At 38.9% G+C, this 13,258-nt stretch overlaps 1 protein-coding gene across 1 annotated transcript in view; it reads right to left on the reverse strand.

Annotated features, from left to right (window-relative positions):
• Positions 1–13,258, reverse strand: part of gpc5a (glypican 5a) — a 136,380-nt gene that overhangs the window by 76,802 nt on the left and 46,320 nt on the right. The window contains exon 8 of the mRNA XM_031846837.1: positions 3,812–3,932. Within this exon, the coding sequence (XP_031702697.1) occupies positions 3,812–3,932 (121 nt within the window). The remainder of the gene's footprint in view (positions 1–3,811; positions 3,933–13,258) is intronic.

Below are 13,258 nucleotides of genomic sequence, written 5' to 3' on the forward strand. Positions count from 1 at the left end.
AGCAGAACAGGCAGGGTGTCTTTATTTATATTTTGTCTGCATGTGCTGGAGGCAGTGCTGGCACAGAACATGAGGATTTGGCAAACAGCACTTGTGCAAAAGGGCAAGTGTTGAATTCAACACAAGTAGATTTTGACAACAAACATCTAACTTTTGAGGGCTCTCAATTTTACAAGAAAGAAGCTTTTTGAACACTACTGAAGGCAGCCATCACACCTCACACCTCAGTGATGAACAAGGTATTAAATTGGCCACATTCAGATTAAACCAGCAAATTAAACAGAAAAGATTAGCAGGAAAATCTAGAAGCTGGAGTAAAATTGTGATCTGTTGTCAGTGTCTCCAAATCTTGTCTAAAATTGTTGAAGATGGATTTGGTGCCTCAAAGATCTCTTATGAATCTCTCATTCAGAAATGAGTACACGGAATACAGCTTTAACAATGACTGGATGAAATTTACAGAGTAACAAAACACTAATCTCCGAGTGTTTCAAGTGATATAGAAAGTTTTTGGAGATTCTTGTTTTATTCTTACACCTAACATGAACTTCTGTTTAACAGCTAAAAACTAGACTCCTGTGTTGCATTTGTGGTGTCTTTAATTAACAGAAAAGCTGTTAATTCCCTGAGCGAATTCATTTCATACTTTATATTTATATTCTGAGGGACTAATTAGCACTTTCTTTTGTTTGTTATTACTTAGGTGGGGGATTGTTGGAGCTGTGGGTAATATACTTGTAATGCCTTTGCTGAAGTGTGTCAAACATGGGTGTTTTTGTCAACACTCAACTCTTCAAATATGGCAGCTTGGTCTGTGGCCCTAAGCTTCAAACTATGACGTACGTATCCTTCTAGCATCAGTTTTGCACGAGTCATCTTTGCATGTGTCAGTTCGTTTGAAGCAACAAAACTACTAATGTTAAAATATGGACATTTGCCACATTTAGTACATTACGTATGCAACTTAAGTTAAGTACGTCATGTAACTTTGGTTACGTAGGTTACAACTCAACGTTGATTTTTGGTTTCACAGAGGGCATGAACAGTGGTCACCTAGGTGTGTTTTTGGACCCAACCATCCCCCCTCCTCCTCATCCACCTCCTCCTCCCTACCTCACCGGACTTCCTCCTTTACTACCACCTTAACTATGGCCATGTAGAGCATCATAGTTTGAAGCGTGGGACCACCGATCAAGCTGCCGTATTTGACATGTTGGGAGTGAGAACAGCTGTTGGTGTTGTTGAGCTCTATGAATCATCATGCTGGTCGGAAATGTCAGTGATTTTATACAGCTGCCTTGACAATTTATGACGCTATCAATCGTATGTAGCTGGATAATTGTTAGGATGCTAATGAGAGTATTTAGAAGATAGCTAAATTTGTTAATGTGTGAATATATTTCACTAATGTTTAAATTTCATGAGCCCCCAGGTCTAAACAAAACTGAGAGTCTACTACCTGTTCACTACAGTTTAGCGTGCTATTTGCTAAGCACTAAGTGCAGCTGAGGCTGATGGAAATGTTGTTAGTTTTGCAGGTATTTGGTCATATTGGACCAATAAAAATGTTGACGAATGATGGCGTTAAATGAAAAATCAGGTGACCAATGTTAGTCCAATTTATCCTGAGAGGGATGTGAATGTGTGTACCACATTTCATGGCAATCCATCCAATACTAATCTCATTGTGGCACCAGAGGAAAAGTCAGGGGATCAACCAAAGTCATCAGGATAAATCATTTGGGAACCATAAATGCCTTTACAAAATGTGTTTATTTTTGTTTTGTTTTCACTTGATATGTGTTGGATGGAATGTCAGGGTTCAAAGGCTAATGTCTGAGTAAAATGTCACGGCAATCCATAGCTGTGAATCAAAGTGGTCGACCAACCAACCAACTGACGCTGCACGAGTCTCAAAAAATATGTAAAAAATATGAATCTGACAATGTCTTTTAATAATAAACATTCATTTGTTTTCAGACCAACTTATTGGGAGGTAGGATCATGACAGAAAACACATCATATAACAGAAAGAAAGACATTGTAAATCAGCTCTGGTTGAAACTCCGTTGAGGTTGCGTTATCATTTAATTTCATGTTGCCTTTGCTGAACAAATCTTTTATATGCATTTACATTGGCAGATTTTTTTGAGGACAATTGGCAGACAGTAAGTCAGTGTAAGGTGTTTGACTTTTATTACATTCATACCAAACTTTTCTTTTTATTCATCTATTAATTTCCAAGTAAACTTGGAAGAAATGTTGCTGGAAGAGGCAGTCACAACTTTTTGAAAGAAACCGTGTATCTACTCTGTTACTGTCTTTGAATTGTTAAAGAGACTTCTTCAAAAATTCAACAGATTTCAAAGACTGTGAAAGGGCTGAAAAAAAGTATTCCAAAACTGAAGCAAAAACAGACAAATTCGATATACTGTTGGTGCTCCAACACACCGATTATTGAATGAGCTGTGAATCTGAAAATCAAATGTCACACTGTGAGCGTTGTTTTATTCTTCGATCTTTGCTACAAGTCAGACCTAACTCAATTTTCATCACACACCAGATATTTCCCTCTCAGAAGGGTGAGTTAACTGATAATGAGCTACACATAAGTGTTGTGCCCAAGTGTCATGTTTCATCGCTGCTTGTGACGGCACAAACGTGTTCAAACAAAGCATCAGTTTTAAAACAAAGCAACAGACGACAGTCACTGAAGGACTTGCTCTCAGAAGATTATAAATGATTACATAAGCTCTGCTGATCTGACGATCGTGATCTGTTTCATGGTAACAGTAAATCATGTGCAGCAGATAAACAATTTCTTAGCTTTCTAAGCTTAAAAGCATAAAACAGTCTTTCTCCTTTAGGTTAAAATTCACAAAACCACAAGGACGTATGCAAAGAAGCACATTTAAGATGCAGCTGGCAAAAAAAAACACACACAGAGAGAAAGACACGTACACAGTGAATGTCAACGAGGCAGATCAGGTGCTCTCAAATGGTTATGATATAGATTTATGTGTTCTGACATCCCACAGATGGTGTGAATTAGTCAGGGAGGGGGTGCCAGCACCAGGTCAAGAGAGATGACCTGGCCTTCAGCCTGCCACTTGGGAAACCAAAGCAACAGACATGTGAAACTGCTGCCACAGTACAACAACCCAGAAGCTGCTACAGCAGCTGTTATTGAAGCTGCAGAAGAGAAAGTGCTCCAGTAAACTGCTCTAATCTCATCATACTGAGAGATAAACAGCACTGAAAGGAGCCACAGCAGCACAAACGTGCAGGCCGGGTGATAGAAAAGCTACATTGACTTTGACAAAGAGCAGAAAAAGAATTTTGTAAATATGAAGACACGCAAACCAGACAAAATGAGTTTCTAACTGTGTAAAGATTGATTTTTTTTTTCATTGCCTGGAGATGGTTTTGCATTTGAGGATAGTTTTCTATTAGCCGTTACTTACTGGTAATATGAAAGATGATATGATTATTCAAAGGTCATGAATAAGAGGCTACAGCTCTGTGAGCAGTTGTTTCTTTTCTGTGTACCTTGAAAAACAAGCCAGAATTTAACGAGAGATACTTAATGTTCCATAAACTCACAAAGACTCACAGAGAATTAGCATATTGCCTGAGGAGGCAGATACCATATGTTTGATAGAATGAGGGATGGAATTAGACATTTGACATTACAGTCATTTTTTTTTTTTTATAGACTTAAATTGGACTTGGAGTGAGAGCTACAAAAAAAGAGAAAGATTTCCTATAGTGTAGATACAGTAAATATTTAGAGACAACAAGGGGGGCTCACCTGATTGACGTGCTTCAGCTTGTCAATGATCTGATTTATCACAGGGTCTGCTCCCTTCACTTTGACTTCAGGGTTGGCACTCTGAGCCTTGATCCCGTTGCCGACAACACGCAGGGTGTAGCTGTGAGCAAAGCACAAAAGACAGTAAGTATTTCCATACATCTATCAGTCAGGTTAAAGCATAACTTTTGAAATGCCAGTGGTGGAAAGTAATGAAGCACACTTACGAAAGATTATTTTATTATGTACTTCTACTCCACAACATTTCAGAGGGAAATATTTTACTTTTTACTCACTACATGTATTTGACAGGAGTAGGTACCAGTTACCTTTCACATTAAGACACACAAAAAACACATGATGAGCTAATGAAACACCATGCTTTGTTAATTTACTTTAGTAGTGTTTCAAAACGATATACAGCGAGTACTCCAACACGCCGATTATTGAGTGAGCTGTGAATCTGATGATCAAACGTGACACTGTGAGCGTTGTTTTATTCTTGTATCGTTACTACAAGTCAGACCTAACTCAATTTTCTTCACATACCAGATATTTCCCTCTCAGAAGGGTGAGTTAACTGACAATGAGCTACACATAAGTGGCTACAAACGATTTGTCTTGCGATTTGTTACAAAAGTAGAGTCTAGTTTGGGCCGCTTGTGATTTGTTAGCAGTTACAGTTAAGAGACATTTCACTTCTAACGTCTCAGGTGGTTTAATTTCAATGCTCAGGGCCCAAAATGCAACACTTTTCAATATTTCACAAAAGGGTAAAGATTAGAGAAAAGTACAGAAAATGTAGACAGATTTGTGTGGCAGAACTTTGCTCTCTACTTTGCTACTTTGCTCTCCCATTAATCATCTCACGACTCCGTCATCTATGTTGAAACCACCGGCTAAACTAAACTGCCCAACTGTATATAAACAAGTTAAAACTAGTTCCAGCTACAAGAGATCAACGCTGCTCACACCAATGCAACAGTAATATAATTAATTTACTTTAGTATTTTAAAAGCAAGGTTTTTGCTTGTGGTGTAATTTTTACATTGTAGGATTGGTACTTTTACTTTTACTTTTAAGGTACTTATATATTCCCTCCACCACTGCGAAATACACCGGCAATGTGTTTGAAAAGCAAACTCGACACTGAATAAAGTCTAATCCTTTCTCTCTTCTTCTCTTGTGGGGCAACACTAAAATATGATCAATATTTTGAAGTCACACAAAGGTGATGACATTATTCATATGTAGGCTCTCCCTGCGGTTAAAGTAGGATTTGTGATGAGGGGGAAACATGAGCAGCCGTGTGTCTCTGCTGCAGTGCTGCAAGGCTGCACATGTATGGTTTTATAAAAAACAATATATCAAGCTCTTGATGCTCTCTCCTAGAAATTAAACTATTAAACCACACTGAGTACAGGATACTCAACTATTCATTTATGATCATATTGAAACGTGCTTTAACGTTTCAATATGCGTCATTAATCCTTGTTCTAAAGCAGTTCATTGTTGTTATAGCTTCGTAATAGGCTTCAGTTCACCTCAAGGACTCTTCACTCTTTAGCTTGAACACAGTTTGTCAGCTGTAATGACTTTGACCATGGCAGCCGGTGACTGAGCACAATTCAATCACATCTCAATCTCCAGCATATCGCTTAATCAAACTAGTAGATCAAGGTAAAGTCACTCATTGCAGAAATCCCTGTGTGTGTGTGTGTGTGTGCGTGTGTGTGTGCGTGTACGTGTTTGGAGGGTAGAAAGGTTTACGGAAGACAAGAAATGTGCGCACCTGATGATTTACTAAAAGTCTCATGTGTGTGTATTTAGGCTATGTGCGCCTGTGTACGACTCAGCCATGCAGATGCATTGCGTGCGCGGGCAAGAATATTTCATGAGAGACAATCGTGTTTGTAATATGGCATTATTGGAAATGGTTGGATCACACGAGTCGGAAACAAACATTCGCAAACACCACTGGAATAAAATTCTACAAATGTCACACTATTCACTACCGAGACTGTTTGTTACCGGTACCAACCACATTATCTTCACTTCACCGGTCTCTCCTCCGCTGTGTGTGGAGAGACACTTTGCCAACGATCCGCAAACATTTTAGTAGATAATCATACATACTCCTGTCCTCCGTGTCCCTTTCTATTCCCATAGTGTGTCAGATGGAGCAGACAACTGAGGTGTCAGCCCAACGTCTCTTTGAATTTGAATATCTGGATTAGAGAATTAACATCAAAACATCAAAAAACAATCAGTGGTTTAAATGATTTGTGGGTGATTTTGTAGCGACTCACACAAATTGTTGAGTGCTCGTCAAGCAATATAAGGTCAGAAAGGGAAAGAAAATGTATAAATAAATAAAGTGCAGGAAGCCTGGGTGTCTAATTTATTTAAAAGAAAAGGTTGGTGGCAGAATTCAAATTTAGTCAAGATGTCTAGGTCCTTCAGATGCAATTTTGATGTTAATTTCCTGCAAATTGGAACTCCTAAATGTGATTAGTTTTGGAAATATACAGCTGCCACTCAGTGTCCCTTTTTATTTGTTATCAGCAGTTAGTGTGTTATCACCACTATTTTTCTTATTAGGCTCACTCTTCTCTTCTTTGTGTGGCCTTTGTCCTCTCAGTCTCTGCTGTGGCTGCTATCTTTCTTCTGGCAGCTGTGTCAAATGAAATATTAAAGTGAACATTTCAAATTTGTCGACAACAACAGTCCTTTGGTAATTTAGAGAGCAGATGCAAATGGCCAAATTTGTATTTTTAGAATGCATTTTTTTGGCAAACTTATCAGAGGACGATATAAGAGAGAAAACTAAGACAAGTGAAAAGTGAACATTTAGGTTTCAAGATGTATACATACATGAATAGGCTTTCAGGCAAACAGCAATGACCAATCATTTACCAACAACTTGAACTTATCAGCAAACGTCTTTTGCACTTGGAGTATTCATGGTGGATTCTTTTTGCATCTGAAGAGTCTGCATGCAGGGAATTGTCTCGGCTTTTTTGCTTGTTTGACACCATCCTATGAAAAGCCTGGATTCAAGGATGTAAACCCTTTCGAACTTCTTTGGTTGAAATAGTATGATGTATTTGATCTATATTGAACCTAATGGTTCCAATTGTGTGTGTTTTTGATGGTCAGTACATTTCCTTTACTGCTTTACAGTTGCTAAGGGTTGTGCAAGAGGAAATAACTTTCCAAGCCAAGCGACTGGCAATTTCGACTGCGGAAATTGAAGTTGATCAAACACGGTGGTTCTACCTTTCTTTAAACAAGATTTAGTAAAAACATCTCTCTCAAATTAGGGGAATGTTCTGTTCATATAAAAAGAAGAGTGGATTGTAAGAGACTGGAGACATCTTGTGGGTTGACCAGCTGCATGTTGGAATTTAGAGTAACCAGGTTACTGCAGTGCGTGTCAACAAGTTCTCAGATTTTTTTCTGCTATAACATGATTTCTCTGAATAATTGGCTCCTTGTGAGCATTGACCAAAATGTAAGTGTGAAAGTGAAGGCCCCGCTTGCTCACTGCAGCAGAGGTGCCTCCGGCTTGAGGCTGATGTGTTTGGACTAAACTGCACCTGAACCGTGTATGGAGCTATGATCCTGCTGCCTCCAGCTCTGTTGAATCCCTGGTCACAACTGCTGAGATGAAGATTGTATGCGTAAAAATTGGAATGAGGATAGTCATTGTTGGGTTTGGCAATACAATAAATTGGTAAAGGTAAACCTGTTAAGAAAAATAAGGGTCAAAATCAATGCTAAACGCACTTCTTGCATATAGTTATCATGAGACACCATCCTACAAATCCAACTTTTCACGACCTTTCATGCAGTCTTTTCCCTCATTTCTGTCCAGTGTGATTAATAGCAGATTGAAGAGATTACATTAGAGCCATCTGTGCCCAGTTTCGCTCAATGAAAATGTGGACAGCCTGTATTTTTTAAAACTGTATGTTATAACCAAAAGCTTATATTCTGAAAACCACATGTACGATTTTTTTTGTGAGTGAGCATTTAGTGCAGTTAAATGTGTAGGAATATATACAATATCACTTGTATCCATAAACACACACACACACACACACAGGCAGCTCCTCTTGCATTCAGTAAGCAATCTATTTCATTATGCCACTGGGATCCATAACCTGAAACACATACAATCTCTTGTAACAGGCTGCAGGGCTGGCAATGCAACACAAGGACTCTACGGGAGTTGCAACCCCTGAAAGTAAAGGTCTGCTCCTTAAAAGGTGTCAAAGATAAAAGAAGGAAAAAAAACATTGATCATATCATCAGATATTCTTCAGGGTGAGTAAAAAGCCCACAGTAGCATCAAGCACAACCTACAAGAGGATATCAAACAGCTGAGCGATTACCTGCGTCCTTGTGGACCAGCAGCAGGATCCTATAATCCATATTCTTCACCCCCAAAGGGATTCTTGGTTTGCATCTCATCTCTGCTCATACTGCTGTTCAGCTCCAGATTGGAAATTGCAATCATTTTATTCTTGGCTCTTATCCCTCTCCCATCCAACTATATTTGTCTGTAAGTGCAAATCCTTCACGTCTGGAACAAAGAAATTTGAGGCCGCTTTTGTCTTATTCCTTGACTTCGGGACAGAGTAAGATTGGTACGTCAAAGTAATTCACTCTGATCATGACACAAGAGGAACATGGCTCTTCCTCAATCCAGTGTATTGTAATGCTGTGATTGTGCATAAAACAAAGATGCAAGCTACTGTGACAAATTTAATCCTTTCTATTTCTAATAATTTTCTCTTATCTGTATCCATCTGATTAGGGCTGTGGCAAAGAATGGCTGGGAATATTAATAATACATATTATAATAATATTGATACCTACAAAGGGTAGGTGAGGTTAGTAGGGTGAACAGTGAGTGGGGAGTCAGCAGACAGTCTGAGGCAGTATAAACAGGAAATAAGAACTCTTTTGTGAAAGCGTGATTCACCAAAACCTCGAGAGGTCCTTGAGCATGCAGCCCTAACTGGCCACCCAAAATATAATGCAGTTTGCTGCTGCGGAATTAAGTTTGTACACTCCAGAGTTGTTGCTGACGGAGTTATTTACTCCATTTATTTAAACAATGAGCTGAAACTATAAAGCTCCCTAAAGCTGAGCGGATCAGATGATGATTCTCTGTTGGTTCATCAACTCAACTGCATATTCCTTTTTTTTTTTTTTCAAAATTTGCTTCTAAAAGACACACTTACAAACTAAGATGCAGTGTTTCAATCAGCTTGTTGGGATTTCTGTAAATAGTTTACAGCCGGCTGCTGAATGTTCACAACATCATTTAACTAGCAGGTTAGTACGCTTCTGCTGCCTTTGAGGTATCAATCATGAGCTGCAATTGAGCATGCCTGTTCGTTATTTGCCTTCACGCCATCTGTCATTCAATTGTGAATTCACATGTATAATTACTTTGGTGATAAATAAACAGAAACACTGAGTTTTTCCAATGATTTCCTGCGTAATATGGGAAACAGGCCAAACGTAAAGAAACAAGAAGGGAAAGAGACAATTCTGCTCATTCAAATTTTCATCTAAAATATAAATCCAAACTTTTTTTAGACGGCGGTGTAGAAAAGGAAAAAGGCTGTCTAAATGCAGAAATGTATTTTTCCTGAGAGCACCTTCATCAAAATGTTATGGAGAGAGGATTTCAGTGGCTCGGGAGATGAAGGGGGTAGACCATGCACACTGTTCATGTTTGGCTGAGTGAGAAACAAAGCAGGCCTGTGGTTTGTAGGCTAGAAGGCAATACCTGCTTTCCAGTTGTCACTAAGGAAACAAGAGTCCGTCTGGCTAATTGCAGAGCGCAGAGAGGATCTGGGAGAGTCTGCCACTTCAAAGCAGCATGTTCACTTAAGCTCAAAAGGACAGAAAATTCTTCAGGCAAGACAATGGAACATATGCAGTTTAATGTGTAAAATCAACAAGGGGGCCAGGCTTCAAACAAGCATCTGTTCGGTACAATAACCCAGAGTTAATATGGTAACACACATTAACTCCGCAACCCTGTAGTTAAATAATACATAACATTTACATACATCCTGTAGTAAATAGGTGTATATTATATATAACAGGTGTTTATATTCCACAACATGTGCGCTAAGTCAAGCGTTTGTTTGAGGAATTGTTATTCATGCACAAATTCACGAATCAGATCAATCAATTGACTGACAAAACTTCTGCAGACAGGATGTAATAAGGTATTTTCATAAAGGATTATTATAATCAGGATTACAAGGTTTGTCAGTATGTGTATCTCGAGCTGTGTGCCTTTATTGAGAGCTGTGACAAAGAGGATAATACAACTGCAGTCAACAGTGCCTCTGGCAAAGATTTAGCTCCAAACATCACTACTGCCATGTTTGTTCCAATTACTAGGAAGCCCTGAGCCTTGAAGTTGCATTGACTTGTGCCAGAAGGACACTACGGAATTAGCCAGACAGAGCTGTTTGAGCAAGGTGGCAGAGGTAATTAATATGGTCTGGTAGCTGGTCGGTGGGTAATGGGCAGTTTGTGTCAGGAATCTGTACTTGCACCGTTGTACTGAGATGTTGGGACTTCCTCTTACGAGGAGACGGATTAATTACAGATTTATAATCACAAACTTCTGCAGGACTAAAACAAATTAAAGACAGAATGTGTAAGTGCACTCTCACGGTGGTGAAATGCAATTTCGAGGAAATGATGGAGGAAAGATTGGCAGAGTGAAAATAAAAAAGATTGCATAATATAAGCTTATGATAATGACAAAACACTGTTGGCCACAGATGCCTATCTACATTGTCCTGTAGGGCAAACTGTGTGACAATAACAACCGTATGTGTTTATATTAAATGTGTTTATATTCATGCTTATTTATAGGTATGGATCTTTCTTTATGGAGGCTTTCAGCCGAAATAATCAGGTCAGGGTTTTCATCTAAGTTGTATGTCCAATGCAGAACAATCAAAACAGCAAGTAATGATTTTTTTAGGCTTCAAAAGGCCCAAAAAATATATTTTCTTAAATCGGCTTCTTAATATGAAAAATGTGGTCCAACATGAAGGGAAAAAAATGCTATAGTTAGAAAGGTTTGGGTTCCTTCAGTTGACAGATTTCTGTATTTGTCCGGGCTCTTTTCAATGAGCTACAGTGGACAGGGTCCAGTTGGGCAATAGTGATGTCACATACTTCCGAGTACCAATCAGGAAACATAATATCACAGGTATTACAGTTCTTTTGGTTTTTTTTTATCAACATTGAACATCACAAGGAATATGAATATTTAAAGTATCTGTAAAATGTTTACTGCCAATGCACTGCATCCAATTTATTTTCCCTCCAATATCCTCTCAGGGCAACAAAAGCATGATTAACATTTGTTCATGGTTATGTTTAGTGAACTGAAAAAAGTTCAGGAAATATCAAGGCCTTAGTTAAATACTTAAAAGCACTAAACAGGACACAATGAGTTATTCCATACTAAGCCAAAAGCACAATGTTTCCGTATAACCTTGCTATATACCAACACATTGAACTCTCTGTACATCACAACACCCACCTCACCCTCATTCATACGACTCCTCGACAGGATAGGATCATCAAACTATGTCTTCTTTTTTATGATTGGTGGTTTTATGTGTGTTACTGGTTTTATGTTCTGATAGTGTCGTTACTCTGCGTGTGTTGATTTCGTTGATTTTGTCGTGGAACTCCAAAACAAACTTCCCATCGGCAACAAATAAAGTGTGCCTTGATATTGATCTTGAAACTTCCTGGATTGGGAAGAATGTTGCCAGTGAGTGTAATGCAGGCAGCAATGATGCTTCCTCCAAATGTATTTGGAAAGGCCAGTTAGTACTAATATAAACATGTTTTGTAAGGGATGGAGTTGGACCAGTGTCACATGAATCAAATATCAAACTTTTTATGCTTTGACTTATTCATTTGAATATAAAGCATCTGCCTTCAGCTTTATGTGCCCATTCGCTCTCTTTAACAATGACACAACAGCTTAGGAGGTGCACTTTGTTTGTTTATCCATGTTTTGCTTCGGAAAAATCACGACACACGCTCTATAAATGTCACAGAGACCCAAGATCCCTGCACAAGAGGAGTGGAGTGTGAGCTGGCAAAACAGACAGTATGCGGAAACATCAGGGCTCAAGTCAGTACATGACTTTGTTTTTTAACACCGTTTCCTTCAATAAAAACACCAGGCTACCAGCACATGATGGTGTTAATGAGTGACGATATCAAAGTCAATGACATGTGCAAGCATATGGCGCCGCACCTCTCAACACTGATGCCCAAAATGACACTTACCTCACACACAGAAATCCATTATTAGGGTTGTAAAGACCGTGTTATATTGCACCGATCATTTCCCCTACAAAGCTAAGTAGCTATGTGTGCAAATGAGCCACTGCATCATCCACTCTGTTAATGCCAAAAAGATATCGGAAGCCCTCAAATTAGGAGGCAAAGGAACACCTCCTAAATAATTGAGTGTTATGGAAGGTAATAACGACAAACGGATAAGTTGGCTACAATGCCATTGTACAATGGCATCATTGTACAATGGCCTCATAAAAGCAGATGGTCACCGAAAGAGGGGATTTTTAAAAAGGTGTTAATGCCCCATAAAGACAATAATGTCCAGGATTAAACAGATGTGGTAAGAGCAGGACAGCAAATAAAAGAGCCATCAGAGTTTTTATGATATCAATGATCAACATGCTCACATTCAAAATAATGCTCTTCTGTATTTCCTCCACAACGCATAAATGCTGTAACTTTTCCATCTGTTCTAACTTACTGCAAAACACAAACAAATATCCTGCAGAATTTCATGTACTGACTTCTTGGGCTCAATCCAGTGGAGATTATCAAAATCATCACTCTAATGAAAAACAATTTTCCTCTCTGGCACAAAACTTAAGAGGCTTAGTCGTCTTTGCCATCCTCATCCACTGACCGAGCTTGTCCAAATTCCAACACCTGCTTCATGGAGATGCAGAAGAGAAATATTGAAAGAACGATTATGGATTTATGAGGAGTTCTGTAAACACGCATACACAAATCAACAAGCCTAGAGCAACACCCTTATTTCCAGGCTATCAAATAGCGGAGGCAGGATGTCAGGTTTAAAGTAAACACCTGAGCAATGATTGGACTTCCTCTCACAATGGCAGCGTTTCATGGCAACAGTCCAGCAGTGGAGCCAAAGGAGCACTAAGAGATTGAAATAAGGCTTGAAGGAGCATGCTGCACCACTGTCTTGGGATATTTAAGCAGGTTATTAACATGTAATTTGTCAGGGCTATGCTCAGCTATGCTGCAACTCTCACTGTCTGCAAATTATCAGTAATTTATTGTAAAATATGAGCGCGAGGAAGCACACAATTTCCGCAG

Source organism: Anarrhichthys ocellatus, unplaced genomic scaffold (genome assembly GCF_004355925.1).
Source record: "Anarrhichthys ocellatus isolate YVR2014 unplaced genomic scaffold, GSC_Weel_1.0 scaffold6, whole genome shotgun sequence".
NCBI classification, from domain to species: Eukaryota; Metazoa; Chordata; class Actinopteri; order Perciformes; family Anarhichadidae; genus Anarrhichthys; species Anarrhichthys ocellatus.